The 26,031-nt window shown below is 47.6% G+C and overlaps 2 protein-coding genes across 5 annotated transcripts in view; one reads left to right on the top strand and one right to left on the bottom strand.

Moving 5' to 3' along the window:
- SLC25A25 (solute carrier family 25 member 25) overlaps nucleotides 1-21,890 on the top strand; it is a 103,508-nt gene extending 81,618 nt beyond the window's left edge. Inside the window, exon 12 of the transcript XR_016458768.1 lies at nucleotides 21,877-21,890. The gene's annotated coding sequence lies outside the window, so the exon portion shown is untranslated. The remainder of the gene's footprint in view (nucleotides 1-21,876) is intronic.
- COL27A1 (collagen type XXVII alpha 1 chain) overlaps nucleotides 1-26,031 on the bottom strand; it is a 160,773-nt gene that overhangs the window by 50,561 nt on the left and 84,181 nt on the right. For all 4 annotated transcript variants that reach the window (XM_090121119.1, XM_090121120.1, XM_090121121.1 and 1 more), the window contains 13 exons: nucleotides 24,926-24,979; nucleotides 21,127-21,171; nucleotides 19,349-19,402; nucleotides 18,900-18,944; nucleotides 13,181-13,234; nucleotides 12,890-12,943; nucleotides 12,695-12,748; nucleotides 11,024-11,077; nucleotides 10,673-10,726; nucleotides 8,491-8,535; nucleotides 7,498-7,551; nucleotides 6,064-6,108; nucleotides 383-436 (listed from right to left, as the gene is read on the bottom strand). In XM_090121119.1, the coding sequence (XP_089977245.1) occupies nucleotides 383-436; nucleotides 6,064-6,108; nucleotides 7,498-7,551; nucleotides 8,491-8,535; nucleotides 10,673-10,726; nucleotides 11,024-11,077; nucleotides 12,695-12,748; nucleotides 12,890-12,943; nucleotides 13,181-13,234; nucleotides 18,900-18,944; nucleotides 19,349-19,402; nucleotides 21,127-21,171; nucleotides 24,926-24,979 (666 nt within the window). The remainder of the gene's footprint in view (nucleotides 1-382; nucleotides 437-6,063; nucleotides 6,109-7,497; nucleotides 7,552-8,490; nucleotides 8,536-10,672; nucleotides 10,727-11,023; nucleotides 11,078-12,694; nucleotides 12,749-12,889; nucleotides 12,944-13,180; nucleotides 13,235-18,899; nucleotides 18,945-19,348; nucleotides 19,403-21,126; nucleotides 21,172-24,925; nucleotides 24,980-26,031) is intronic.

Here is a 26,031-nt window from a genome sequence, read left to right as displayed (position 1 = left end):
GTATGCCCCTAATAACAAGGCAGCAAGCACATCTCTGCACACATCTGCAACCTGCTCTCCTTGGACTCGCCCCTTCACCAGGAACCAGGGCTGATGGTTCCTTTCATTCAGCTCCTTTATTCCCAGAAAAAAAGGCAGAACTAATTGTCAGACACAAGATTTCTGGCAGATTTTGAATGAATAAAACTTAAAAGAATCGGTGTTTTCAGAGAATATTTAACAACCTCTCCTTGGAGGGCCCAGGACTAGCTCAGACACCCTGGACATGCTGCATTCCCAGCTGGGTGTTGCACAGAAAATTAAACCTCTTCAATACTCCCCCATCCCAGTTTCCCTCATCCTGCAAAAGTTAGAGCAACTGATTCACTGCCAGCAATCTTACCTTTTCTCCCACTATTCCAGGCTCCCCTACTGGACCAATGAATCCCATTAGACCCTGAGGAATGAGAAAAGCACAATTAATTCTCGGTTCTACTTGCTGGAAAGTAAACAATTTCTTTGGTCTGCCTTGCTGGTTGAGGCAGTCCAGCATCCCCTGTGTGCTGCTCAGCAATTCCTACTGGCTACCAGAGCAGACAGGGTGCTCCCAGCCATAGCAACATTGAACTCCACAGCTGGTTTTGCTTTGGACCAGCTGAGACGGCAGCACTGGGATCTGTGAGAGCCACAGCACAACTGTAGGGCATGAGTGAAGCACATTTCCTAGAGAGGCTGAGCTTGTAGCATGGCTTTGTTTTGCAAGCATTTCCCTAAATGTCAGCATAGCTTCCCCAAGAGCATTGATAGTGGGAGCTCCCGGGTTGCACACACTGGGAGTCACCATTATTTTCACTGCTGCACTGGCTAGATTTCCTCTGGGTTAATTGGACCTTTGTGCAAACTCATTTTGCTTTGGATAGTGTCACATTATTGGGATGTCGGCAGGAAATAAAGGTCTGAGGGGTCAGCAGGGCAGCAGGTCTGTCCCAGTACTCACAAACTATCTTGGGAAAATATCCCAAAAAACAGGCTAAACATCATTTGTCAGCATTTAACAGCATTTGGGATAATGAAAAAAACACAGATCTGCTGTTAAATAGGGAGATGGAAACATGCCATTTCAAGCTAAAGTTCTGGAGCACTGATGTACAGCATCCTTCCTACTAACTTAGCAGATTTCTGGCTCTGGAGATTTAAAGGATTGTCCTCTGTGCCACCGTCAGCTCTCACTATGCAGCCCTCATGATTTTGTCACCAGTCTCAGCAAGGCTCGTTGGGAGACAGATATATCTAGGTAGTTAATCCAGTGAGTCTGTAATGGAGGGGATCCATCTGCTGAAACACCTCAGAATCTGCCCAGGGCTGGCAGGGTGGTGCCAGTTCAGCCGTGCCCCAGCTTGTTTGGTTCTGGGAGAGAGCCTGAATGCTGCTGGGAGGTGATTGCAGAGCAAGGCATGGACAGAATGGATTCTCCACTGGTATCGCCTGCATAAGAACTCCAAATGCCACGAGACTTCATGCCTTAATGTTCTTCCCATGGTACAATTAAATGCCATCCTTTGAGCATCACTGAAGATGGGAGCTCCTCACTGAGGCACTGATGGGCTCAGCAGAAGCAGTGAGCAGCCACACATGGCTCTGGAGCTGCAGAGTCCTTGTCATGCTCGTGGGAGCAACGTCCAGGTGAGGAGTGTTTGGAAAAACTCAGGAGAGCCCAGAGACTGGAATGAGCTGCTTGCACTAGAAATTCATCCAGGGATGATGTCTTAGGTACCTGCCATGCCACTGTGCCATGATGGAAATATCGGTTAGCTATGAGAAGACAGCCACTATCAGGATAGCTCTGCTATCCCAATGTCACCAACCCTTCCAGTATCAGCACAGGCCACACAGACAGGACAATGCAGACCCAATGCAGGAACCACTGGGACAGCAGGCAAATGCTCAGCATCTGCATAAGCAAGGTTGCCACTGGGTGGCATTGCTGAAGGCTGATGAATCAATTACCCATCCAATTAGGCACAAGTGCACATACTTAGCTGAATAACTGCTGCAGGTCACTGAAGTTTTCCAGTAGCTCAAGGCCATGAGGAAGGCAAATGCTGAGGCAGAATGGCAAAGCAATGAGATGAAACAAGGAAATGTATGCTGAACAAGGAGGAGATGACACACAAAAAGAAGTAAGAAAGAGTCAATTTGTTCATTCATTTCCAGTTTCTCAAAAACCTTCAGAATCCCTCTCCCTGGGAAGATATCTCAGGGTTCCTTCAGTAACCTTCAGAAGAATGGGGACTTGCTGCTCTCATTCAGAACAGTAGTGAGCAGGGACCCTGCAATGCAGATAGGCTTCCAGCACAGGAGCTCTGCAGTGTTTGCAGCCAATGCTGCCTGCTCTGGGCTGTATCAAGTGCTGTGTCTGCAGGCAGCAGAACACCAGATGGACACGCCAAGGTAAGTTACTGGAAGTACCTGAAACAACTGGGGGAGATTGGGTAATGATGTTCTTCACCAGCCAAAATGGTAGAGACACAAAGGGAGAGCATGCAGCAGAATATTTAGATGTAAGAGCCAGAAGAGTCATTGGTAGCCAACACTAAACCAAAGCAGACATGAACAGTGGACGTTACACTAAAATGGCTGCAGCGTAATGTACTTTCCCAGGTTCCTGGGACTGGAAAGAAGCCCTGCACCACACACAGCTCCAGGCAGTGCTGTGTAACGGTGCACGTGAAATCCCAGCAGCGGAGGCTGTGCAGCACACAAGCAAAAATGTAAAACATTTATATGAGACGGAAGGTTCAGCGTATCGCTGTGATTCCGGCTGCACACCCCAGCCAAGGGCACGGCGGAAAAGGGATGGAGATCATTAAAACATTACCTGGGGCTTTGGGGGATGGAAAGAGGGAAACTGGTGGGCTGCAATTCCTAACTCCTGTCTGGTTTTCCCCATTTATTCTCCAATGCTGTCATAATTAAGCCCCCCCCCCCACCCCTTGCTCTCATCAACAGAGAGCAAGTCGGCACTGAAGCCCTGCATAAATCATTGCCCATTTGAGAGAAAGGACGGAACGGCAGCGCAGCGTGAGCGGGGTCTCCTGGGGACGGCACCGCCAGTTGCTCCCAGCAGGATCTGATCGTGGCCTTTCTGTTTTACTGGTTCGCCAGAACTCAAAACAAAACAAAGCAGGGACAAAGGGCGGGAGGGAATAAATGTACAATCCTCCCATTCAGATGAAAGAAAGGGAAAGTAAAACAGTAAATATTGCATTTAAGGGAGGACGCTCTGACCCGCATAGAGAAGCCATGTGGTTTAACCCCCTGCACGCTGGAGCTCAGCCATAATGCGGGGCTGCGTCGTGCTCCACTCTGGGATGTGGGTGAAGAGATCGTGTGCCCTTGAGCACCTCTGAATCCCTGAATGGGGATTCCAGAGAGGGCTGCAGCTTGGAACGATGTCCGAGGGAAAGGTGATGCTTTGGGAAGGCACTGCTCAGAGAGGTGCAATTCCCTGCTCTGTGACCCATCCATCCCTACCTCTGTGTGTCAGATCTTACCTGCAGAACTGATGCACCTCCCTCCTTTGTGAGAGCACTGCGAGGAAAATGCTTTGCAGAGAGAAGTGATGGTGCTGGTTTCCTTTGACAAATTACTTCAGAGTAACCTTGGCTATCGGGGCAATATTCTCCCTCCAAGGAAGAGATACCCCACAGGACTGCTGTTGACTGCCCTTCTCAGAGGGGTGTGATGGGGACATGGCCATAATATTGCCATGTGAGCTTCTGTTATAGGAGGTAGGACTCCAAAAGCTGTTCTGCCATGATAAAACCTCATTCCCATGACGGAAGTTGGGTCATCCCTACCCTTTTTCAGCTGGCACAGATCTCCGCTGATATTCTCAGCCTCTAGTGCAGAGCTGGTGAGTTCATGGGCTGGTGAGACCCTTCCCCAGTGTGCTATCTCAGATGAGATTGACTTGCGTGGTGTTCCAAGCTTCGGGAGGGCAGGCTGGTGACTCTTCATCATATTATTCTGTCTCTATTCGCTGGCAAGGAAGGGTTAAATCACACATTTTCAGGGTGCAGAAGAACTCAGCAGCTGGAGTCCCTCCAGCATCTGAAGGCAACAAGTATCTATGCGATTCCCAAGTCAGCATCCTTGCAATGGAAAAACAACATACCAGAGACTGCCTTGTGGCTTAAATACTCCTCTTCTTAAACAGAGCTCAACTGCCACTGGAAACCTTACAGAAATTCCTGTGTTTGCCTCAACAGGTGTCCACACAATGAGAAGAGAGCTCCACTGGGATGGATGGCAGATCTTTCTGCATACTGCCCTGCTGAGCATTTCCAGCCAGATGGGACTGCAGGGAGGTCTATGCAGCAGGTCTGGAGCATCTGAGCACCAAGATCTCCGAGGATAAAAAGGGATAAGCTGAATATTTCAGCACCGAGTGACCTTGTTAGCTCAACCCTCAGAGCTCTGCAAAAACCAGCCCTGCCTTACCACCAAACACTGGAGCTCAGGTGGAGGAAGGAATGAGAAGGCAACACTCCAGCATTGTCCAGCAAAGGTGTGATGGGAAGGGAAGTTATTTCTCACTAATCTGTCATGACATTTTTGTTCTAATGACTTAAGTGGTATGGAAATGGAAATTCTTTCTGGGTGATATTTCTAGACAGAGACTAATTGACTAAGAATAAAACAGGCAGCTTTCATACCACCGTGCTGGTCTCAGTGTCAGCAGAGGCCAGCTGTGTTTTCTTTTCAGTGAACAGTGCCTACGGTTTTCATCCAAGGTCAGTCCTGAGGGATGTTAAAGCATAACAATCCCAACGATGGCTTGTCTTTCAACATCTTGTTTTAAGTTCTCAAAGCACTTCAGAACATTCCTTTTTTTAACTGTGATACAGTAGGTGCCTCCTGAGAACAGGAGGCATCGTGGTAAGCACTGCCAGAGCCAGGTGTTTTTTGCCAGAAGTTCTCCTCTCACTGGGTCCTGGACCTGACAGCAGCTCTGTGTTGTGTCTTCCACAGGAGGGGAAACAGAGGCATGGAGCAGAGGAAGACACTACCCAAGAAAAGGTGCTAAAGCTGCAAACAGCACTTGGGCCCCAAGTTCAGGTGTGAGGAGCATCTTCGTTTTTCCAGTTGTTGCTCTTCGTGGAGTAAATTATTAACCAGAATATAGAAGCAGGGCTCATTTCCAGACAGAAACAATCATCCTTGACTTATACTGAAGCTTTGGTACTGAAAAGTATAGGATCCGTTGTGGCTTGTTGACCCATGGATAAGCAACCCCCAAGCTGCTGGATTCAGGGGAAGTGGACAAGTTAAACCCAACCAAAGTCACCAGCCATAAGCAGAGAAAGTGCTGTGCTGAGCAGCATCACTGTCCTTGCCAAGGCCAGCTGCTGCCTCCAGCATGGTGCGGTCATGTAGGAATGCAGAGAACACATTGGAGACTCCATGGCTGCAATTTCAGGGTTGGTGGTGGACGAGTTGGTTGGTTTCAATCACAGAGACATGGGGATGGTTGTTTCTTTTTCCTTGATGCCTGTGGTTACCCTGAAGCCTATAGGGATGATGAATGTCCCCTGGTTGTTCAGCAAAATGTTCTCTCTTGTGGTACAATGCAGCTCAGTGCCTCTCTTACCCAGCGTACCTCCTCTGAAAGCAGCACAGCACATCAGGGCAGAGGTGCTTCAAACCTATATAAGCAAAGCTGGGAATTTCCCTTTTGGCAATAAGAGGAATAGGCAGAAGTCTGTAACCTCGTCAGTTTCCATGGCTTCATCTTCAGAAGCACAGCCATTCCTATGTGCTATACTGAGCCATGACTTTATCAGACCCCTATGGGAAAACATCCAATTTAACATAGACCCAATGGCAACTGCCAGTGCTGTTCACCAAGAGCTTCAGCCTCACTACATGACTTGTTTCTCACAGCACATCTGGAGTACCAGGACCACAGCCAGTTTCAGGTAGCCAGAAACCCCTGACCGCCGTCCTCTGCCTGCACCCCCATCATCCAGGAGATGCTGAACACAGGAGATCATCAAATAGACATGAAAACAAGGAGTTTACCTGCTCACCAACTTTCCCTGGCCGGCCGTGGTTTCCTGGCTCGCCCTGTGTCACAAAGAGAGAGGAGGGACATGGTTACTCAGTGCTCCCAATCAGTCCCTTGGTACAATGTGATTCTGTGAGCACCCACAGCAAGAAGCTCCCTTAGCTTTCAAGGATCATCCAAAGCAAGCAACACAGCTGACATGAACATGGAGGAAACATTCACAGTTCTGGAGTGAGATTCCCATAAAAGCAGCTGGCTCAATAACTCAGTTATCTAAGTAACTGACACAAAGTCAAGCTCGGCCATTGAAACACAAGCTGCCTGCCTTCCTGTGGCACAGCCTAGTCCTGGGTGACTTATCCCCATGGTTAACAAGGTGTGAATTCTCACTGGGGATCCTCTTGAAGCTGGGGTGTTTCTACCCATACCATTTCTATCGAAACAACTGAGTAAAGCAACAGCCCAAACACACCAGCCAAGGGAAGAGAGTAGGAGAGGACCACAATTCACCCAAGGATCTGAGCAGAATCCGATGAAAGCAAGAGTACATGACGCTGCAGGGAGGAGCAGTTCCTGAGTGACATAAGGGATGTAGGGAACTCTCCTGCTAATGGAAGGAACAAAAATAATAAAAAGCAACTCAAATATTCCCAGGAAGTGATGACCTTGCTCTTGTTCTTGCAAAATCTCAGCCATAGGCACATTACTGTCACACGGAGCATGAAAACCACAAGAACGACTCACATGAGCTAAATCATAGTGTAGGATCAGAGAAATTCAGAGAATGAGAAAAATGAGGGGTGAAGAGGAAAACAGGAGAATGGGGAGCTTTTCAGATCTGCCAAGGATATAGGGACAGCGCTGAAAGCCAGCACCGTGCCCTGGATGGGCCATCCAGAGGCCACTCACCACTAAGCTCTATTGTCTCTGGGTGATGGCAGCTGTATTTTCTCAGTAGGCAGATACTCCAGATGTGCTGCCAGACCACATTTTTGGTATTTACTGTTTGAAGAGGTTGTTTTTGTTGGGTTTTCTCTTTCCTTTCGAGTGCGGGTTTGTGGAGCGGGCTGCTCTGGGGTACCTCCTGCTGCTATTTAGGCAGCAGAGATAGGAATGATGTGCATTGTTTTAGAACAAAAACGTGGAGAAACAATGGAAAATAAGATGAAGTGATGGGGGGGGAAGATGTTAATATCAAAAGAGGAATGCTCTTATTTATAATAAAGCACGTGGCTTAAAAAATGCACCATCATTCTTTTTGCTGAAAATCTCAAGTGAGAACTGAGATCCCAAAATTCAGTGGAAAAGAAAAACGTGAGTTTCCCTTGTGCTCTCTGAACTGAATACCCTAGGCTTGAAGAATGGTGTGGTTGAGAACAGAGGCATCCCTCAATCTGTTCTTTCTTCCACTCACTGCTTCTCCGATCATGAACAAACATGTTGCTCACCTTGGGACCGTCAGGACCAGGTCTTCCTGGAAATCCCTTCCGGCCAGGTCGACCCTGAAATACACATAAGAATAATAAATATAAAAAGTGAAATAATAACACTCCTGTAGCTTCCCTGGGTTACAGCAGTGTGCCTACAAACCCATATGACACCATGCAGCTTACAAGCAATGCTCCTGTGGCTCCATTCCATTGCTTAAACATCACATCAGAAACATTACGCATGGACTATAATCAACCAAGGGCCTTCATAATGACCCTTCATATCAATCCTTCCCTCTAGCTAGGACAACACTCATGTTCTTCCAGGCACTGTTGTAACTGTATTTGTTGTGTTGCTCCAAGAAAAGAACAGAAGCGTCTATTAGAAAGGCGGGGGAAATACAAGATAAAATATTTATTTCCTGATCCACCTAGAAGCTCTCAGCACAGCTTCCAATTTACAAGATATTTCACTATCATGCAATGACCACTATGAACACAACCACTATAAAACCCTGAGCTGGCAGGCTCAGAGATACGATAATACTCTTGTTGCTTCTCTTAACTGTGTTTCTGCAATACATCACTGTGTTCTTCGTGATGTAGATGACAAAAAGGACTCTGCTTCAATATCTTGTCTTTTTCCTTCCTTTTCCTTTTACTCTCATTGAAAAATACTATAAATTAAAGAACCAATCAGGGCTGCTTAGAGAAATGGATCCCAGCTAAAGTGCTTTATCTAGAAAACGAACAGTAGAGGATTTTTCAAGGTCTGAGACCTTAAACAAGTTATAAAATCAGAGTCACGCTCAACACCTTGTGAAAGACTATTCCTTGACTTTCAGCCACCCTTGATCAAGAAACTGGACCAAGCTAAGGACAATACATTATCTTCTAGAAGGACAGACAACTTCCCAAACCAGAAGGTCTGAAGCTTTACGTTGTTTTAACTACAATTTCACTGCAAGGTGAATGGAGTTTATAGTAATTGAGTAAACCACTGAAACCTACCTCTGAACCAGGGACTCCCGATGGTCCTAAGGGTCCTTCATCTCCCTAAGGTGAAAAGAAATTAAAATAATGAGCAAAGTAGTGACAAAGTCTGGACTCATCATGCAGTAAGAATGAAAGGTCTGCGGGATGAACAATGGTTAAACACAGGCTGTATGCTCAGCTGTCACATTTTAACAACAGAGTCCCTCTGAACTCTAGAGCAGGCAGCTCAGCATCTCTGAAGCTCATCTTTCCTCATCTCAGAAATAAAATCTGAAGTCAAGTCCTGCTGGTAAAGGCCACCCAAAATTTGACCGAAGTCAACATCAGTAGTGTGAGCTTCTCATGGCTGGATTTAGCCCATGAGATATACTGGACATGCTCACAGGACTATACTTCATCTGATTTGGCAGTGATATGGACGCTGCAGAGCCATCTACTCTTTTTCTTTTATTTTCCACAAAAAGAGCGTTGCAAAATTTCCCACAGAACCTCTTGGCAACAGTGTGGAGGTTTCCCTTTTGCCTTCAAATGGGACTACACATGCTGCAGGATGGAGCTATCTCAAAATCTCACACAGCAATTGGACTCAGCTTTCTCCCTTGGCTCTACACCAACCGGATAGAATCAGATCTACAGCTTCTAGGAGACCTTCAATTAAGCTTCACAAAAATTATCTCAAGTGTTCAAAACCAACTGCCAAGAGAGAAATTAAAAGAGTCCTTGGCAGCTGCAGTGCTCGCTGCTCTCACGTCGGTGGTCAAGCCGTGGTAATGAAGTGGCACAAACTGGTGGGCTGAGGTTGGGACTGGAAGTCGGGCACCCAGCTCAGCAGGCTCAGACGTACACCCACACTGTGGCACGCTTCTAAAGGTGTAACTCACAGCCTCAGCCTGGGCTAACAGCAGCACCGTGGTGTGCTCTGGTGCACGTCCACAGCCCTTCAGCTCAGCTCACGTTGAAGTCCATGTCCATGTCTTCAGTCTTACTTTTATGCTTGCTAACTAGAGTAAATTGAAGGCAGCTTGGTCATGCCTGCCTGAACCTGGAATGCAAAGCTTTGATTCCCTTTGTAAATTGCCTAGATTTTTTTTTTTTTCCCTATTTCAGTGCAAATAAATGAGCTAATTTGCATTAATTGCATTTAGAAAGCAAGCAAAAGAGTTCCCAGAAAAAGCGAGGATGGTTAGTGCTATTACACCGAGCTCTTGCCCACGTGTGCACGGAATATGTTTTACAAAATGTTTCATGACTCCAAACACTGGTCTGAGAAGAAACCATGCTGAAGCCACCACACTATAGCCACGGATGCTGCTATATAGTACATGCAGTTCCAGGACAATTACATCAGTGGCAATCGTTCTGTTTTAATGACTGGAAGGAAGTTTCAGGTTTTCCCAAGCAATGAGAGGTGAAAGCTGCAGGCTCAGAGGTGCTGCGGCAAACAAATCTTTGCAGAACAGCAGTTTCAGCTGATGTGCTCACTTTACAAATCGTATTGCTCCATCAAGAGAGCGGAGCCTGCAGGTCCCACAGTTGAAAGAAAACATACTTAAAAGAAGCAGAAAGCAAAAGCCAGGTCAGGGCATGCCCGTGCAAAGGGAAAGGGGCATTAACATCTGTTTGAAGTGCGTGTGGGAGTGGGGGAACAGACTGAAGAAGAAAAGCCAACGCAGTGATTCAGGTCAACAGATGTCAGCAGGGACTGGAAGCAAAGGGCTGCAGCCATTGGAAGCTGCTCTGTGTGGTTCTGACTGGTGAATATAAGCATTTACTTCCAGATTCAGAAGGAACAGAGGATTCCTACCAGGTATTGCAGAGCTTGCTGTGCTTGCCAGGGAGTGGAGAGAAACATTTTTTTTGCTTTTTACAGGCTTGAATTGCATCTGAAATGGATGTGATGTTCACATTTGGGAATTGGGAATGTGATTTAAGTTACGTGGTAAGTCAAGCTCTACTTAAATGCCCCATCCCTGGAAGTTGGATGGGGCCCTGGGCAGCCTGGTCTAGCATTAAATGAGGAGGTCGGTGGCCCTGCATGTGGCAGGAGGGTTGGAGATTCATGATCCTTGAGCTCCCTTCCATCCCTGGCCATTCTGTGATTCTGTGATTTCAGATCACAGGCACCACTGCAGAGTGCATTAATCTTCAAAACGCAACGTTATTCTCTGAGTCCCACATTTGGTCTGAGGATGCTCACCTCTTGTCCAGGCAGCCCTCTTGGCCCAGGTAAACCCCGCGCTCCCGGCTTCCCCTGAGAAAAGCCAAAGGAAAAGATACTCAGAAAAACAGTAACATAAGGCAAGAAAGGCTGTTAGAAGAAGAAATTCTCTTTCACAGCCACAGGACATCATCCAATGTCAATTTTCTTACAGAAAAAAAAAATTCTTTAAAAAAAAAAAACCCACTCTTGGAGGGACCTCAAGTCAAACAGCCCAAGCTGAAACGCTGGCCAGAGCAGGCCGGGGGGACCTGCAGGGCTCTCTGCCCTCCCCTTCCCACCCCTGTGTTTTTCCTGGCTGCCTCCCACCCCACACAGAGCTCTGCTCACCTTTGGGCCTTCGGGGCCGTTTTCGCCCGGTGGGCCGATGTCCCCTGGGAAGCCCTGAAGAAAACGAGAAACCATTGGGGCACACATTGAGCACGGCTGCAACCAGCAGCTTTTGTGAGAGCCTGAAGGAAAGGCTGAGCGCCCAGACATCGGGTCCGTGTGTGGGCCATCCCCGGGGAAGGCCGGAACACAATGGAGCAGCTATCGGCACCGCAGCCCTCCCCGCCGCTCCCTCTCGGTCCATCCTCAGAAGATTTATTGCTACGAGGCCTTCCTGTCATCGTGCGGCTAAAAACAGCAATTTGGGTTTTAATTAATCTTTACGAGTCAGCACATAATCTCACTGCTCCCGGAAAGGAACTGCACGCCTCGGCGACAAAGGGCGGCAGGCGGGGAATTAGGAAAGGTGCTGACACGCTCATTAGCTGGGCGGCTCCTGCCCTTTGCCGAGGACACAAAGGAATCTGTGGTTATTTCCAATAGCACCAGAGCGAGGATTGCTAAGTGGCAGCACTTGACCGAGAGCCCTTCCAGATCCAGAAAAATACCAGAGCACTGATGAAGGGAAAACGGAGCAGCCGTAGTGCTGGAAGAGGCTTTCCAGCATTACGTGGATGTGATTTGGTTGCTTGTGTGAGAGAAAGAATGTGATATGCTGGGAGAAGCTGGTCCTGAGTGTCAGGTGTCACTGCAATGGTTATTTTTGGTTAGGGCAGTAGGGGTGGTTTTCTGCTTGAAATGGGATTTTGCTGAGAAAAGCCTCCAGGATATCCATGACAAATAGAGGAAGGAGAAAGCAGGAAAACATGAGATGCAGGATGGGTCATGAACCCATTTTGGTCCTCGCCTCCCCACAGCCACACGTTTTGCATTCATATCCTGGAAGAGGAGTGGAGAGCCCTGGGCTGAAAAGAATCACAGAATCATGAAGGTTTTCCAACCTTTCCAGATCTCCCAGATCCCCAGCCCATCCCACTGCACTCACTGACACGTCCCTCAGTGCCACATCTCCACTGGAACACCTCTGGGTCGGTGACCCCAGCACTCCCCAGGCAGCTGTGCCACTGCATCGCTGCTCTTTGGAGAAGAAATGTTTCCTAATATCCAACTTGAAAGAGGAGGGTAGGTGGAAAGTGCGGGCAAAAATCAAGAAATGTATGTTCTGCCCCAGAGAGCAGGTGAAGAGTCAGGAGAACACCATGGTGATTAGATAGAGCAGTGTCCATGAGGACGGACTGGGGACTGGAAGACAACCTGGGGCTCTGTTCCAGTGCACCACTGCCTCTTCTCGTGCGTACTGGAATCTCCCCTTACTTGAATCTTCCTTCTGCAAAATGATGGGATGTTCTGCTTTGTACTGTCTATCTGCTAAGGTGTTCAAAGTGAAAGACGGGGAGAGGCGATAGGTTGTGCTATGCTGTTTGCTGGGGGAGAGGCAAACTTTGGGGACTGATTTTTCTGAAGGGAAACTGAAAAAGCTGTTACATACAGGACTTGAAAGCAACAACAACAAAAAAGGCTTGGAATAGTGACTGAAGGACAGGTGAACTGAGAGAAGGGCACAAAATAGACAGTTTGTCCATTTTCCCAATCTGAACAAAAGAGGGGAGCACATGGGCTTGCTGAAGAAAATAGCAAAGGAAAGGTGGAAGAAGTGGTGGTGAGACATACCTCAGGGCCAGGTGGTCCTGGAAACCCCATCGGACCTATGTCACCAACTTTTCCCTGCAGAAATCAGAAAAAAACACAGAGAGAAGTGAACTCCTGGCTGCTGATTTTTCTGTTTAGAAGAACACAGCTCTGCCCAGTTGGGTGCTGGATCTCTGGAAAGGGACACTGGGGAGCAGAGGATGTTTGGTTACCTACCACAGGGCCTGGTTTCCCTCGTGCCCCAGGAGCCCCAGGCAAACCTTGGCTACCCTGAAATAAAAAAACAGGATTTTTCAGAAGACACAACGAAGCATCAGAAAATACCAATTTTCCCACCTCTGGTTCTGTTCCATCACTTTTATTATCGCTTATTTTTATTATATCTTTTTTTAATTATGAATAACAACAAAATTCATGAGTTGTAGCTTGAGGAGCCAAAAAAAACTGATAGCCACACAAACTACTCAGGCAAGGAAGAAAGCTGATGAAGAAAGAGAAAACAATTACCTTGTCTCCTTGGAAGCCAATATCTCCTGGAAGACCTGCTCCTCCCTGATCACCCTGGATACACACCACCAAAGAGAGTTAAAACAGACAACAGCAATGGCCAAAATGCCCAGCTCGATGATAAATGGCGCATTGTATAGCAAAAGTCTCATCACTAGTTCCATTCAAAACTGGTGACAAACTGTAGATCATATTCACGCTAACAATAATCCGAAGCACTGCATGCATTTCCCAACACTGCTTCTGAACTGGAAAATGAAATTGCAGGGAAAGAAAAATATGAACGTGCAAGCCTTGTGTTTCCATGGAAGCTGCAAGAAGAGTGGCACGTTCCTCTGGCTAACAGTAACCGTGAAGGTGGTGAAATGTTTAGATTCAGCCGAGCAGAAGAGTTAGTTAAGTTTTTGAGAAATTGACCTTTTCTCTCATAAGGTTCTACAGCAAGGGAGACAATACTCAGGAGTCCTACTGTTGGCACCAAAGATCAGTCCTCTTCCAAAAGCAAACAATAGTAACTTGCAGTAATGCTTTAGAACCACCCCACTGCCAATATCTAGGCTGAGATTTCCAGGACTGTAGGCTGCTGTACTTTGGGATGGGGTCCCTAACTTCAAGCATAGCACCAGGCACAGTACCTTCTAGCTGAGCTCTCTTTCCCCTCTTCAGGACATTCTAACACATTCTGACTCCCCACGCAGAAACAAGTATTCCTTTCCTTCGGGAAGGATTTCTGGAGACAGTAGGCTATCGTGTGTTAATCCTTTGCCTTGCTCTGTGTATCAGATAAACTCTGGAGGGCACTTCCAACCTCATTTATTGAGTGGTAGAGGGTAAATCAAGGATGGGGCAGAGAAAGAAAAATTCTACAAGGGAAGTCATAGGAGGAATGACAATAAAAACTTGGTACACTGATACTACCCAACCAAAATAACTGCTGGAGGAACTCTGTCCCACGCACAGCACATGCTCTGAACTTGGCTTCCCAGTAGGGGAACAAGCCATGCAAGAGCACAGAGCTGTATGGTTAAATGTACTTCACGTGGAAGACATATGGACTGTGCTACAGAGCCAAAGTCTACTGAGAGATGACAGAGGAAGTCTACTTCTACCCCAGAAAAAACCACCCACGTGTTATCAAAGAGTTGAAATAATTATAACTACTGTGGTAACTTGCTGGGGATAATGAAATTGTGAATGGTTTCTACTTCAATTAGGAAAGATTTGTTGGATGCAACATTTCCAGAAGGAAAATACTAAAGAAGTATGCAGATTCAACGGCAGAAACATTTCATGGCTTCATGCTAAATTAGATGTTTTGGTAAATGTTCTGAGAACATTTCACTGAGCCATCTTCAAAACAAGTCTTTTATATAGCAAAATTGAAACGCTCTTCTTAAAAAATGTTTAATGAATTTTAATCCTTTTTTTTTTTTTTTAAGCTTGAAGTATTTTAATTTGAGTCAAACAACCGACATTCTGCTTCATCCAAGCTACTTTCCATCCCTTCCTTTTCTTTTGGCAAAGCATGCAAATGGAAAAAATCAGCTATTTACACAGCTCCTGTTCGGATGAACTGCAAGTATCAGAAGCAGGAGAGATGGCCAAAAGAATACTGCACAATCCAGCTCATTTTACAGCCACTGCATGATTTCTCTCATCTCCTCTGAATTTTCCACTTATTTTACCTACTCCATGGCTTAAAACACCAAAATCAGCAGACAACCAATTCTGCCAGAAAACAGCAGGGAAACAGGTTTTTTTTTTTGAAAGCAAAATCTTTGCTCTGAAATCACAGCCTTTATCACCTCCACTGAGGATGAAAATACAAATCTTTAGTTTTCTACATGGACAGTGTGAGACACCAAAGGACTCTGCTGGTGGGGATGGGGGGAGGCACAATCTGAAGCTGCAAAGAGGATCTGCCTGTGGGACACTGCCTGTGCTTCACCTATAAAACAAAGGCAGCTCCAGAGATGTGGAGGCTCCTTTTAATGCAACGCTGCACACAGTGGGCTGTGAGGGGAGCGACTGACTGCAAACATGATGCAGGTTTGCTGTCTGGAGATGCAAAGGTCTCTGTGCAAAAACCCTATATTCTCTTGTTTGGGTGTTTCTCTATCTAAGGCTTTCTGCTTGGCAATGTGAGGGGAGCTAACAATGCAAACCTACAAGCCTGCTGAGCCATGCCTTTCACCAGCTGCACACGTCCTGATTCATAACACACCTTCCAATGAACCAGCAGCTGGGATTTTCGCTGATTCCTCCACCTTTCCTCTGTACTCATCACCTCGTGTGGTTTCCAAAGACCACTGTGTTTCAGGGTTATACAATTTCATCTCTCCCTGTAAGAGCAGCCCTCTCTGCCCCCTCTCCTTACCTCCATGAAAACATATAAATGGAAACATAAGAAAGACCCATTCTGTGGGAGAGCTGGAGCTGCAAAACCCACCATTAACATATATGAAGGATGCAGAAAGGGCTGCCTAGCCCCAGCATGCTCTGCACTTGCCTGCCTGAGTGCAAAGATGTGATTTCTGCAGGAGAAGTGAGACTCTGCCCCTTATTCTAGCTCATACCTGAGCATGCGATGCATGCATTTGGGTTAGGGAATGGCACCCTGCAGAACACTGACCAAGGCAACATAGGAAATAAAGCCTAAAATACAATGAAGAAACCCTTCCATGGCAAAAGGCAACAGCAGCAGCGTTCCTGAAGGATGCAGCACTGCAGGGAGCATCTGTCCCAGCCGGGTGCAGGTGGCAGCCCCAAGACCCTGCACACCCCACCCAGCCACCCCACGCTGTATTTGGGTTTTAAAGACTTCTGATCTGGATGCTTTTAAGCGAAGGGAGTTTTCCTCAGCTGCAGAAAGACAAATCTGCACAAGGCCACACGCTCGGCATGTGCCCAAGGCAGATGGGCTGTGCAGTGGACTGCTGACATCTAATTAAAGCTTCATCAGCACATCCACAGAAAGAGCACCCATGAGTGGTGGCCTGGGCTGTGCTCCAGGTACCTTGAGGCGCTGGGTGCAGTGCGGGCAGCACCACATGGGTATGCAGGACAGGCTGAGTTCTGCAGGAATATAATGGGAAAATGACCATCCCTTGGCAAGGAGGATGTGGGACACTCTGAAGAACCCTGACTGCCCCTCAGGTGTGGGTGAGTTCAGTAATGGTGGTGGATGGAATGTGTGAGACCCCTCATGGATGCCTCTCATCTGCTTCAAGTTGCTAATTACAGATGGTTACTGACTGATGGCAGCATGGAGTGAGGTTTGTTGATCTCCACCTGTGCTGATCACAGAATCACAGAATCATTCAGGTTGGAAAAGACCTCCAAGATCCTCAAGTCCAACCCCAACCCATCCCACCATGCCCACTGACACGTCCCTCCGTGCCACATCTCCAACTAGAACACCTCCAGGACGGTGTGCCCACCACTCCCTGGCAGCTGTGCCAGTGCATCACCACTCTCTGGAGAAGAATTGTTTCCTAATACCCAACCTGAACCTCCCTGCACAACATGACACCATCATCTCTCATCCTATTGCTGTTACCTGGCAGAAGAGGCTGACCCTCACCTTTCTAGCACTGCTTTTTAGACTTGAAGTCTAACTGCATTTACCAGCTTCCTGGCACCATGATGACACAGAAGAGTTGCTGTGCAGTGGCTGGCTGTGACTTCTGACTAGTTAGCTAAATTCAACTTAGTACTTGCACCCTGAACATCCAACAGGGAAGGGAACTGTTATTTGGGATGTAACCAGGCTATGAATGAAAATCTCTGCAGAGGCAGATTTGCAAACAGTCACTGTCTGGAAATGTTTCAAGAATGGCAGGAGGCAGACTTTCAGTCTGACAGACAGAGGGAATAAATACATGATGCAGGCAGGTTGTTTATGTTTCTGGTCATAGCCGAAAGATAACTTTGTCTGAAGATGATGATGGAGAGTTATAACAAAGTCAAAATCTAACAGGCAGAAAAATAATAGTATGCAATCAGTCAAGATTTTGCAACCTAAAAATAACAGCGGCAGAAACTGTCAGTGACAGAACTGCATTTAGACTGTGAGCCCCAGAAGGCAGAGATTTTCCCTTGCTACAGACTGAGCAACTGCAGCAAGAGCAGCTGCCATTTGCATTTCTCAGTGGTACCGCAGCGTAAGCAATTAAAGCACAATGTAAACAAGCTCTAAGAGGGGATGAGTGTTTTTGCTTATAAAGGCCAAATCAGAATGAGAGAAAATAAAATGGCTTAAAGGCACAATTCACTAAAGAATCATGGGAGTCAGTTAAAGCCAAGAAGGGAGTCTGTCCTGTCCAAGGGAAATGCAATGGGAGAGGCAGCAAAAGAGGGAGAGGAGGCTTCCCATCAGTCCAGCAGGGAACCTGCAAGACAGTAGAGGGCTGCTGGGGGTGGTGGATAGTTCTGCTCTTGGGGCTGTCATGAGGATAACCCTTGTGAGAGATGCAAATTGTTTGTGTAACGTCATCAAAACAACTGGAGAAATAGTGGGGATAAACACAGTGCTCTGTGTAAAGTGATCGAGACTGCACTTGCCATGAAAGTTGATTTTGCTAAACACTGACTTAAATGCAGTCCAGTTCTGATTACATCCAGCCATTTCTTCCAAGGAACAGACAGAAGAGATGAAGAGATTGTGGGCTCTGGGAACTGGTGATGAGCCAAGAAACCAGCTCCAATGTCTTAAACTTGTCCTAGAGAAGAAGACTTTCTCTTGCTCTCTCATTCCTCTCTACAAAAGTGAAAAGGCAGCACGGGAGAAATGGGAACTGCAGACAGGAGCCCTGGCAAAGAGCTTCTGTAACGTAAGGAGAGTGGAAATAACTGGCTTGACACCACTTCCTCCATGTGCAGTTCTGGGCTGCTAAATCATTCTCTAAAAGCAAACATCTAATAAGAGAAAAAACGTCACACAGAAGGAGGAGAATACAATTAATGGTCATTGTGCATTGCCCTCCTAAGCAATCAGAGCGATGACTGCACCTCCCACTCCTTTAGACTAAATAAATCCTGCAGCTGAGTATCTGTAGGAGGATGGTTCTCATGACAATTGGACATTTACACACGCAGATTCATGCTGATTTAGCTCGAGCTGCGTGTTTTTGTGCCAGCAGCACTAAATCATTGCAATCAATGCCCCTCTCCTCTTCTCTTTTTCTTAAGTGATTTATATCAGTTTGGCATAAGGCAATTTCCTCTTGGCAGGAAGCGGTGGTGAGGTGAACCTCTTGGAGCAGGAGCAGAGATACTGAACACATCCTGGGGACCAGCGAGCTGTGCTGCTTTGTCATATCATGTTTCCCCCAAATGCATTAATGCAAACCCACTGTCAGTGCTGTTGGGCTTTCATCTTCCTCTCCATCCCATCACATAACCAATTCAAAAACATAAAAGCCCAGCAAAACACCAGATGATTGTATAGCTACCAGCACTCCCAGTGGGACAGAGAAGCTCCAAAGAGCTCAGCATAACTGATCTATTCTAGGGCTATGTGAAAAAGAAGATGGGACAGGTATCATAAAAGAAAGAGAAATCAAAACTGCACTTTCAGGAGGGGGGAAAGATGGAGGGATGAGAGCAAAGAGAGCCAGAGTGGAGACACTACCATGGTGCTGAATGAGAAACAGAAGCTGGAAAGGGGATTTCACATGCAAAATTAAAACACAGTGCAATAAGGGAGTATTCAGATCACCTTATCACCTTTCAGTCCATGTTCTCCAGGGTTTCCTATCAGCCCCTAAAACAAAAGAAAGCCCAGAGTGAGAAGGAGCCATAGCAAAGATTTGCTCAGGTCCATGTCCCTGGTGGTACTGGTTGCTCAGACCCTCAGCACTGGCCCAGCACAGCCCTATGGCCCCATGCCTGGCTGCTCCCTAAGCACGCTCTATGGGCCTTCTCCACATTCACTGGGCTGGAGGGCACATGAGGACAATACCCCTGGCATCCTCCAGTAACTTACAGCTACTGCAGGCCGCCAGCAGGATGTTGGGTCCAGCAGTCCTGTGCCTGGGTGAAGAGACAAGCACTACTGCTGCCCATTCTCTCCCTCAGGATGCTCACTGCCACCCAGAGAAGGAACAAAATGATCTTTAGTGCTGCCAGGGAGGAACAAGAGCTCACATGGCACTGCTATTCTCTCACCTTTAAGCCCTTTGGTCCTGGATAACCAATAGGTCCAACAGAGCCCATGTCACCCTAGTGAGAGAAAGAAAACGACCAAAGACATTAGGTTCAAAGCCATTGGGTTCAAATACCTCTCCCATCCAGTCCCTCGGTATCCCTCAATTCTTCCTGATTTCTGAATTGATTTTCTTTTCCACTGTTTGAAAAATTAGAGTATTGGACAAGGCTGCCCTAGCAGCATGGCTATTTTGCTGCAAAAAGCACAGCATCATATATTGGGACCTGCAGAAGAAACTACAGCCCTGGAGGACCCTGGAGTTCACAGCGCCTGTGTGTACCTGCATGCACACGTATAAAGGAAAGCCTTCAGTGGCCAACATTTAAATGGGCTTTGATTGCCCTCAGCCCATGAAGGGAGGCAGTGATATGCATGGCCACGTGTCAATAAACAGGGCAGGCTCTGGCCAGCCATCAGGGCCCCAACAGATGCCCTTTTCATGCCTCCCAGCATAAAGGCTGCTTGTGGAAAGGCATTTACTTAAAGCTTTGCCCGCACAGCTAATTAGGGGAGCAAGAGGCTTTAGTTTTGCTTAATTCTGCTCTCCAGCCTCTTTCAAACAGTGAACGCAAACACCTGCAGTGTGTGGAGGGAACAGCCCTTCCCTGGGGGGCTGTGGCAGGGAGGAAGGAGGGCACTGAGCAAGAGCCAGCTTGGAGCAAACACCCAATGCCTCTGCATGCCCTGCAGAAAGCTTGGGGCAGGAGATGGGGGGAGGAGAACGTGGGGGGAAGGGCTTCATCTCCCAGCAGGATGGAGGAGGTCACCCTTAGATCAAAGCTGCTGAAGCACCATATTTGAGGGATGTGGTCAGTGGGTATGGTGGTGATGGGCTGATGGTTAGACTTGGTGATCTTAGAGCTCTTTTCCAAGTTTAGTGATTCTATGATGCTAGGATTTTCTCTGCTTTTCCTTCACTGAGTCTGGAATTCCTGGGTTGGGGGCTGTATGTCCATATGAGTGCACCTGGGACCTTGCTCTCAACCGGCTCCTGTAACTCAACTTACGGAAAGGCACAGGGAGGCTGTTTTTAATCATTCATGGCAAGTGAGCTTTTCATGGATGATCACAGAAAAGGAGCAATTCTGAAAGCTGTAGAGCTAACAGGACCTACCACTTCTTGTGCAGGGAACGGAATCCCTCAAAACAACTTCTGGGCCCTAAAATTAAACTCTAATACGTTCAGCTGGGCATTCCCTAACCTCAGCACAGCTGCCAGTGATGAGCTGTCACCCTTGCTTATTGACATTTATCTCCTCCAGGGAAAAGATGGAATAAAGGATGGAATTTTGCTGTGCCTGTGGTTACCTGGATTAGCATTGGGATGGTGGGAGCATACATGACATTCCTGTGTACCCAGAGAGCAGACAGTTCCTGCTTGTGGTCTCCCCAGTGAGCAAGAACTGTGCACCCTTAGGTTGCTGCTCACAGGGCCTTGCTTTGTAAAAGACAACAGATCCTGGTGTGGCATTAATAATGCATCTTTGAAGAAACACCCTGGTAAATGCTATTGAAAGGGTGAGTTATCTAGCAGTAAGTGCACAAACAGTAAATATTTACTCTGTTTCCTTTTTGCTTAGAGAGTATTTGCTCCTCTCTACCTCCCACCCTCCAGCCATCACACCTCCCCCACACACAGCCATCCCCTGCACAGGAAGGAGAAAATCTGTGTGCAGTTATGCACCCTGAAAGGGTTAAAGCCCTGAGAAGCCAGATCTCCATTTGTTTTTATACTTACAATGAGTCCAAGGACTCCAGGAGGACCTGGGGCTCCCAATTCTCCCTAAAAGGAAAGACAGACCAACTCGGTTATGGACTCTTTGTAGACAAACAGAGGCTGAAAGGCAGCTCAGTGTTTCAAGGGCTTGAGGGCAGGGAAAACACCATCCCTCCCTCCTCCTTCTGTTCCCACCCCATGCAACTCCTTCCTCTAGCCAAAGTGATGGAGAGCATCCATCGTGCGGGTGCTCGGCCTCTCCAGACACTGGGCTGCTTGTTGCTCCACAGCTATTTGCAGCTGCAGTCCCCTCCTGGATGGATGAAAGCAGCATTTCACACATAGGGCAGGCAGGGGAGAGACTGGAGCTGCTCCAGGCAAGGGGAAGGCTCAGGAAGAGAGGGGTCAGCAAGGTGAGGGTGGGATGGAGAGGCAAGCTGCTGCTCTGGAGTGGAAAAGGTGAGGGGTTGGGGGTGGTTAAAGAAGCGTAAAGCTTGTGATAAAGGGAGAGCACAGATGAAAATGAAACTGGGCAATCTGGGGAGAGAGTATGCTGGCTTTTTGCGGGCCCTGGAAGCACGATTTGCACATGGGGTAGTGTGAGCTGCCCCGCACTGCCAGCACACAGGTGGGGTAGGGAGGGGAGCCAGCAGCCTCCTCTAATGCTGTCTCACCCAGCTGGGCTCAGAGATCCCCATTTTGGCCTCAGGCTGCTCCGAATTCTCAGCTTCACCACACACCCTTCTGTGCCAGCCTGCCAAGGACAGGCAGGTGCCCAGGGTGCCAGCGAGTTCTGGTGGCACTTCAGGGGGAGTGCAGCAGAGAAACCGTGTCAGACCCACACCAAACTAAGTACCCAGGTATTTCAGCAATCCCTATGGGATGCTCAGCCAGTCCCTGGTCTCCCTTGCCACATTTCCAACACCCTGACAGTGGGTTGTTAGAGCAAGGCCCTGCCCTTGCACACCTCCATCTCCAGCAGTGCCTCTCCAAACAAGCGCATTGGAAATCCTAAACTTCCTGTTGGCTCAGACAGCCCTTCCCTGCTCCGGATCACACTGGCTACTCTGACAGAGCAGCTCAGTTTACAGTGCACATCTGGTAGAGTCCCCTTCAGTGCAATAAGGCTCCCCTTTTAAAGGAAGCTTTGCCTAGTGAGAGAATGAAAGAGAAGGGGACACAACGTGACTGACCGTGCTCAGCTTTCTTGTGCAAAGGGTTACGTGTGTTTATTTTATGGGAAGTGGAGTAAAGGACTGTTGGGCAAGCACACACAAAAAGCGTTTCATAATCTCAACCAGCCGAAAATTGCTTTTTTATGGCCGGTTCCTTTCCTGCATACTTGGGACATCTGTGGAGCAATTGTTCCTCACGGGTGGGATTTCTGTGTCCTCAAAGCTACTGTAATAAGGTCGGCTTTGAGCATTCAGTCACGGGCTGGTGCTGGCATAAGAGGGAACATCCCTAGGGGTGGCACAGGAGCTGTTCAGCTCCCCAGGAAGCTCTGCAGGTTCTGGAAATGGCTGGGATGAAGAGCATGTGGATGCTCAGCTCTTGGTCCCAACAGGCACAGGTGGGACCGCCTCGATTTCTGACTTATGTCACATGGGTATTCCTCAAGAGAAAGGGTAAAAGTGGAAAGGCATGGCCTCATGCCTAATGCAAAAGGATTTCCTCTTGGAAAAGGAGGGGGTGGATTCCTCCGGGAACCCAGGCAGGACCAGCTGTTATCTGAGCTGTTCCTTAGCCTGGGGAAGGGGGATTTACAGGTGCTCCCTTCCCAGCGATCAGTCAGGACATGCTGAGCCCTGACCTGCAAGAGGAATCGTGCTCCATCCTCCTTCGTAGCACATATGTCTGGCACAGGGACAAGAGACAAGAAGATGAATCAACAGTCCACATCTAATTCTTGTGATTAAGAGACTAATTGGAGTGGCTAAAGTGCTCCGGGAACCGAGATCCGGAATGCGATGGCTCAACAGTTCTCAGCAAGCTGGTTGGAGGGGAAACCACGTCCTGTGGTTGTGAGTCTTTGCTCTGTCTGCTGGGGATGGAAGGAAGGTGAGAGGCTGTCAGCTCTGCCATCCCCATGCAACAGCAGAATGGAGCAGCTTGGGACCCATGGCAGCCCGCCTACCATTTAGCTGCATACCCCACCTAGCAAACTCGGCATATTTGTCTGTTCCACAAACAGACTTTCTGGCATTTTTCTGCGTCTGTGACTCTGCTTGTGACCCTGTGAACCTCCCTTTAAGTCAGCCCAAACAGTCTGTTTTCATTCTACGATCTCCAAGGCACATTAATATTTAAAGACTGTTGATAAGATGAAAGAAGAGCGATCCTTCTGGATGAATTAACGGAAAGGACATTCGCTTCTCCCCGATGCTCTGGGAACTGGCATTCAGCAAACAACAAGCCCATATTCTGAATGGACTTAAGACTATTTGCAAATTTAAATGAAAACAAAACAAGTTATTTGGAAAAAAGGACTCTTTCTGACCTCTCTGCTCTTCCTGGTGGGCTGGTTGGAAATAGCAATACAATCTAGAAAGTTTTCTGCTTTGGGACTACTGATTCCACTCTGACCCGTGGCTTATGCTGATTGAAGGATGGGAAAAGTCCTGCAGAAGTATTCCTTGGGAATCTAGTTCTTTCAGTTCACTGCAATTGTAACTCTTGTGCTAAATTCCCACAAAGGCTGTAGCATGGTGGAGCTTGGCTTGCTGGTTAGAGCTGCTTGGGAAAATAACTTTTGTCTGCATTCATGATGAATGGGAACTTAAAGACACATAAGGAGTGGGTTACTTCACACATTGAACACCATGAGTGATTATGTGTGAATAAACAAGACAGTATGAATTTACAAGATGAATCAGAATTCCTCATCTGCTAATTGAAGAAGAACTGAGAAAGCCATTCAGAAATTTCAGATAGTTAATACATGTGGGAACTTATACAATCCAGAAGAGCATGTTTTGTGAGCAGCGGAAAACACAGCACGCACCCAACTACTTGGTATTAAGTGCTAAAAGAGCAAAGCAAAATAAATCTCAGCAGCATCCAGCTGCTTAAATGGTCCTTGGGACCATCCTGACCCAGTTCCCAGGAGACACATCTCATTCTTAGAAAGTCAGCAGGGGTGAGATAGAGACTGGAGAGAGGTCAAGGACTCAGGAGCCTGGAGAATTCTCCCAGCACCATGCTGGGCCAGCTGAGATCCAGGCAGGGCAGTGGGAGCCCAGAGCACCAGGTCTGCTCCTCAGTGCCCCCAGGCTCCAGAGCAGGCAATCTGGCACTTCTTGCACTACCACTGATGTTCACTTCTGATGAGGAAAGGTACTGAGCTCGGAGCAATGTGACAATGCATTCCTCTGTCTGTGAGCCCTGTCCTGCTACGTTCATGTAAAGCTCCATCCAGAGTACATTGGAACAACAAAATGATTCCTGTGGCTCTGTAATATGGGCAGCACGTTCCAGCCATGGCTTGCTCATCAGGAACAACATCCCAACCTTTTCTCATCTGATTTTTCTTGAAAAGCATCTATTGAGACTGAGGCATGGGGAGGGTGATGGAACAAAGCAGAGCGATGGAACAAGGCACAGCTGAACAGCACGGGATGAGCTGGCAGTTACAGGATGCTGGGCTGAACACAGGAACTGGGAGCATGAGCAGGGCAGGGGTATACCTTTGTTTTTCAGGAGGGACAACAAAATACCAGCAGCTGCCACCACATTGAATACCTTCCTTCAGCTCTAGCTAGCATCACTTGGCAAAGCACGCTGTCTACCACAATGGAAAGAGGAAAAGCTGTGAACTTACTGGGTTCCCATCGATGCCTGGAGGTCCTCGTTCCCCAAAATCACCAGGAAAACCCTGAGAAGAGGAGGAAAATATTAGTGCTACTGGTACCAGCTTAAAAACTGCTCCCCTTACATTCAGTGCAGCACTTCAGTAGCCAGCAGGTCAGAAAGAAGCCCAGGCCAGCAGCCCCCTGGTCATACCCCACCCACAGCACATTCAGCGAGCTGCTCTGCAAGGCCAGGAGCTGCTTCCCTCCCCTCTCCTGGGGCCAATGAAGGGTAATCAGCAGTATCATTTACCAGGCTCAGCCATCAGCTGTGCGTTAACCAGTGGGAGCCTGGGGAGGAAAAGTCAACGAGGAAACAGGAAGGCTTTTTGCTTGGCCATGCTGTGGAAAGCACCCATTGCTGGGTCTGATGCGTTCACATCAGCCTTGCCTGTTCCTAACAGTGTCTGCCAGCCCTCATACAGCAGGCAAGGCTTTGGCAGTGCCATGTAGAAAGTCAATTTGTGCATAGGGGAGAAAGGTGAAAATCAGTGCTTCTGTTCTGGTTCACCCAAGTCCTTCGTTACGTCCCAACAAGGAAAATGCAGCCCTGAAGGTTATGTTGTATAGTTGATAAATGAAGTGTTAATCACACATTTGCAAGACCAAACTCTGCATCTAAAGATTAAGAAATGTTCTACCGATAAACACAGCGCCTCCTTTAAAGTCCATCCCGAATCATTTATATTCTGGAAGAGTTCATAAACCTTGCTGCAATGACTGTCCTCCTCAAAAATGGACTGTCAGCCTGAATTATTTCCCACTGGTGACAATTGTTTTAACAGAGTCTCCTTCTCACAGGACAGATAAATGGCTTAATGCCTGTTGGATCCCATAATGCTTACTGGAGCTGATCAAAGATGCATGGAGAGTTCTCTCCTGTGCACCCACGTCCTTGCAGCTTGCCAAAGGAATGAACAGTTCCAAGCTCGTGATGGTCCACACTCTGGAGCCACAAAAGACCACGTTTACTACATGAAAAAAGTCACCACTTACCAAAAGTCACCATCCTAATTTATTACATTATCCTGACTGTGGACATCAGGATGGAAAACTAAGGGCTATAGTCAGAGCCAGA

The sequence above is a fragment of the Phasianus colchicus genome, chromosome 19 (assembly GCF_987193195.1).
Source record: "Phasianus colchicus chromosome 19, bPhaCol1.hap1.1, whole genome shotgun sequence".
Lineage (NCBI taxonomy): Eukaryota > Metazoa > Chordata > Aves > Galliformes > Phasianidae > Phasianus > Phasianus colchicus.
This window is presented reverse-complemented; position numbering and strand designations above follow the sequence as displayed.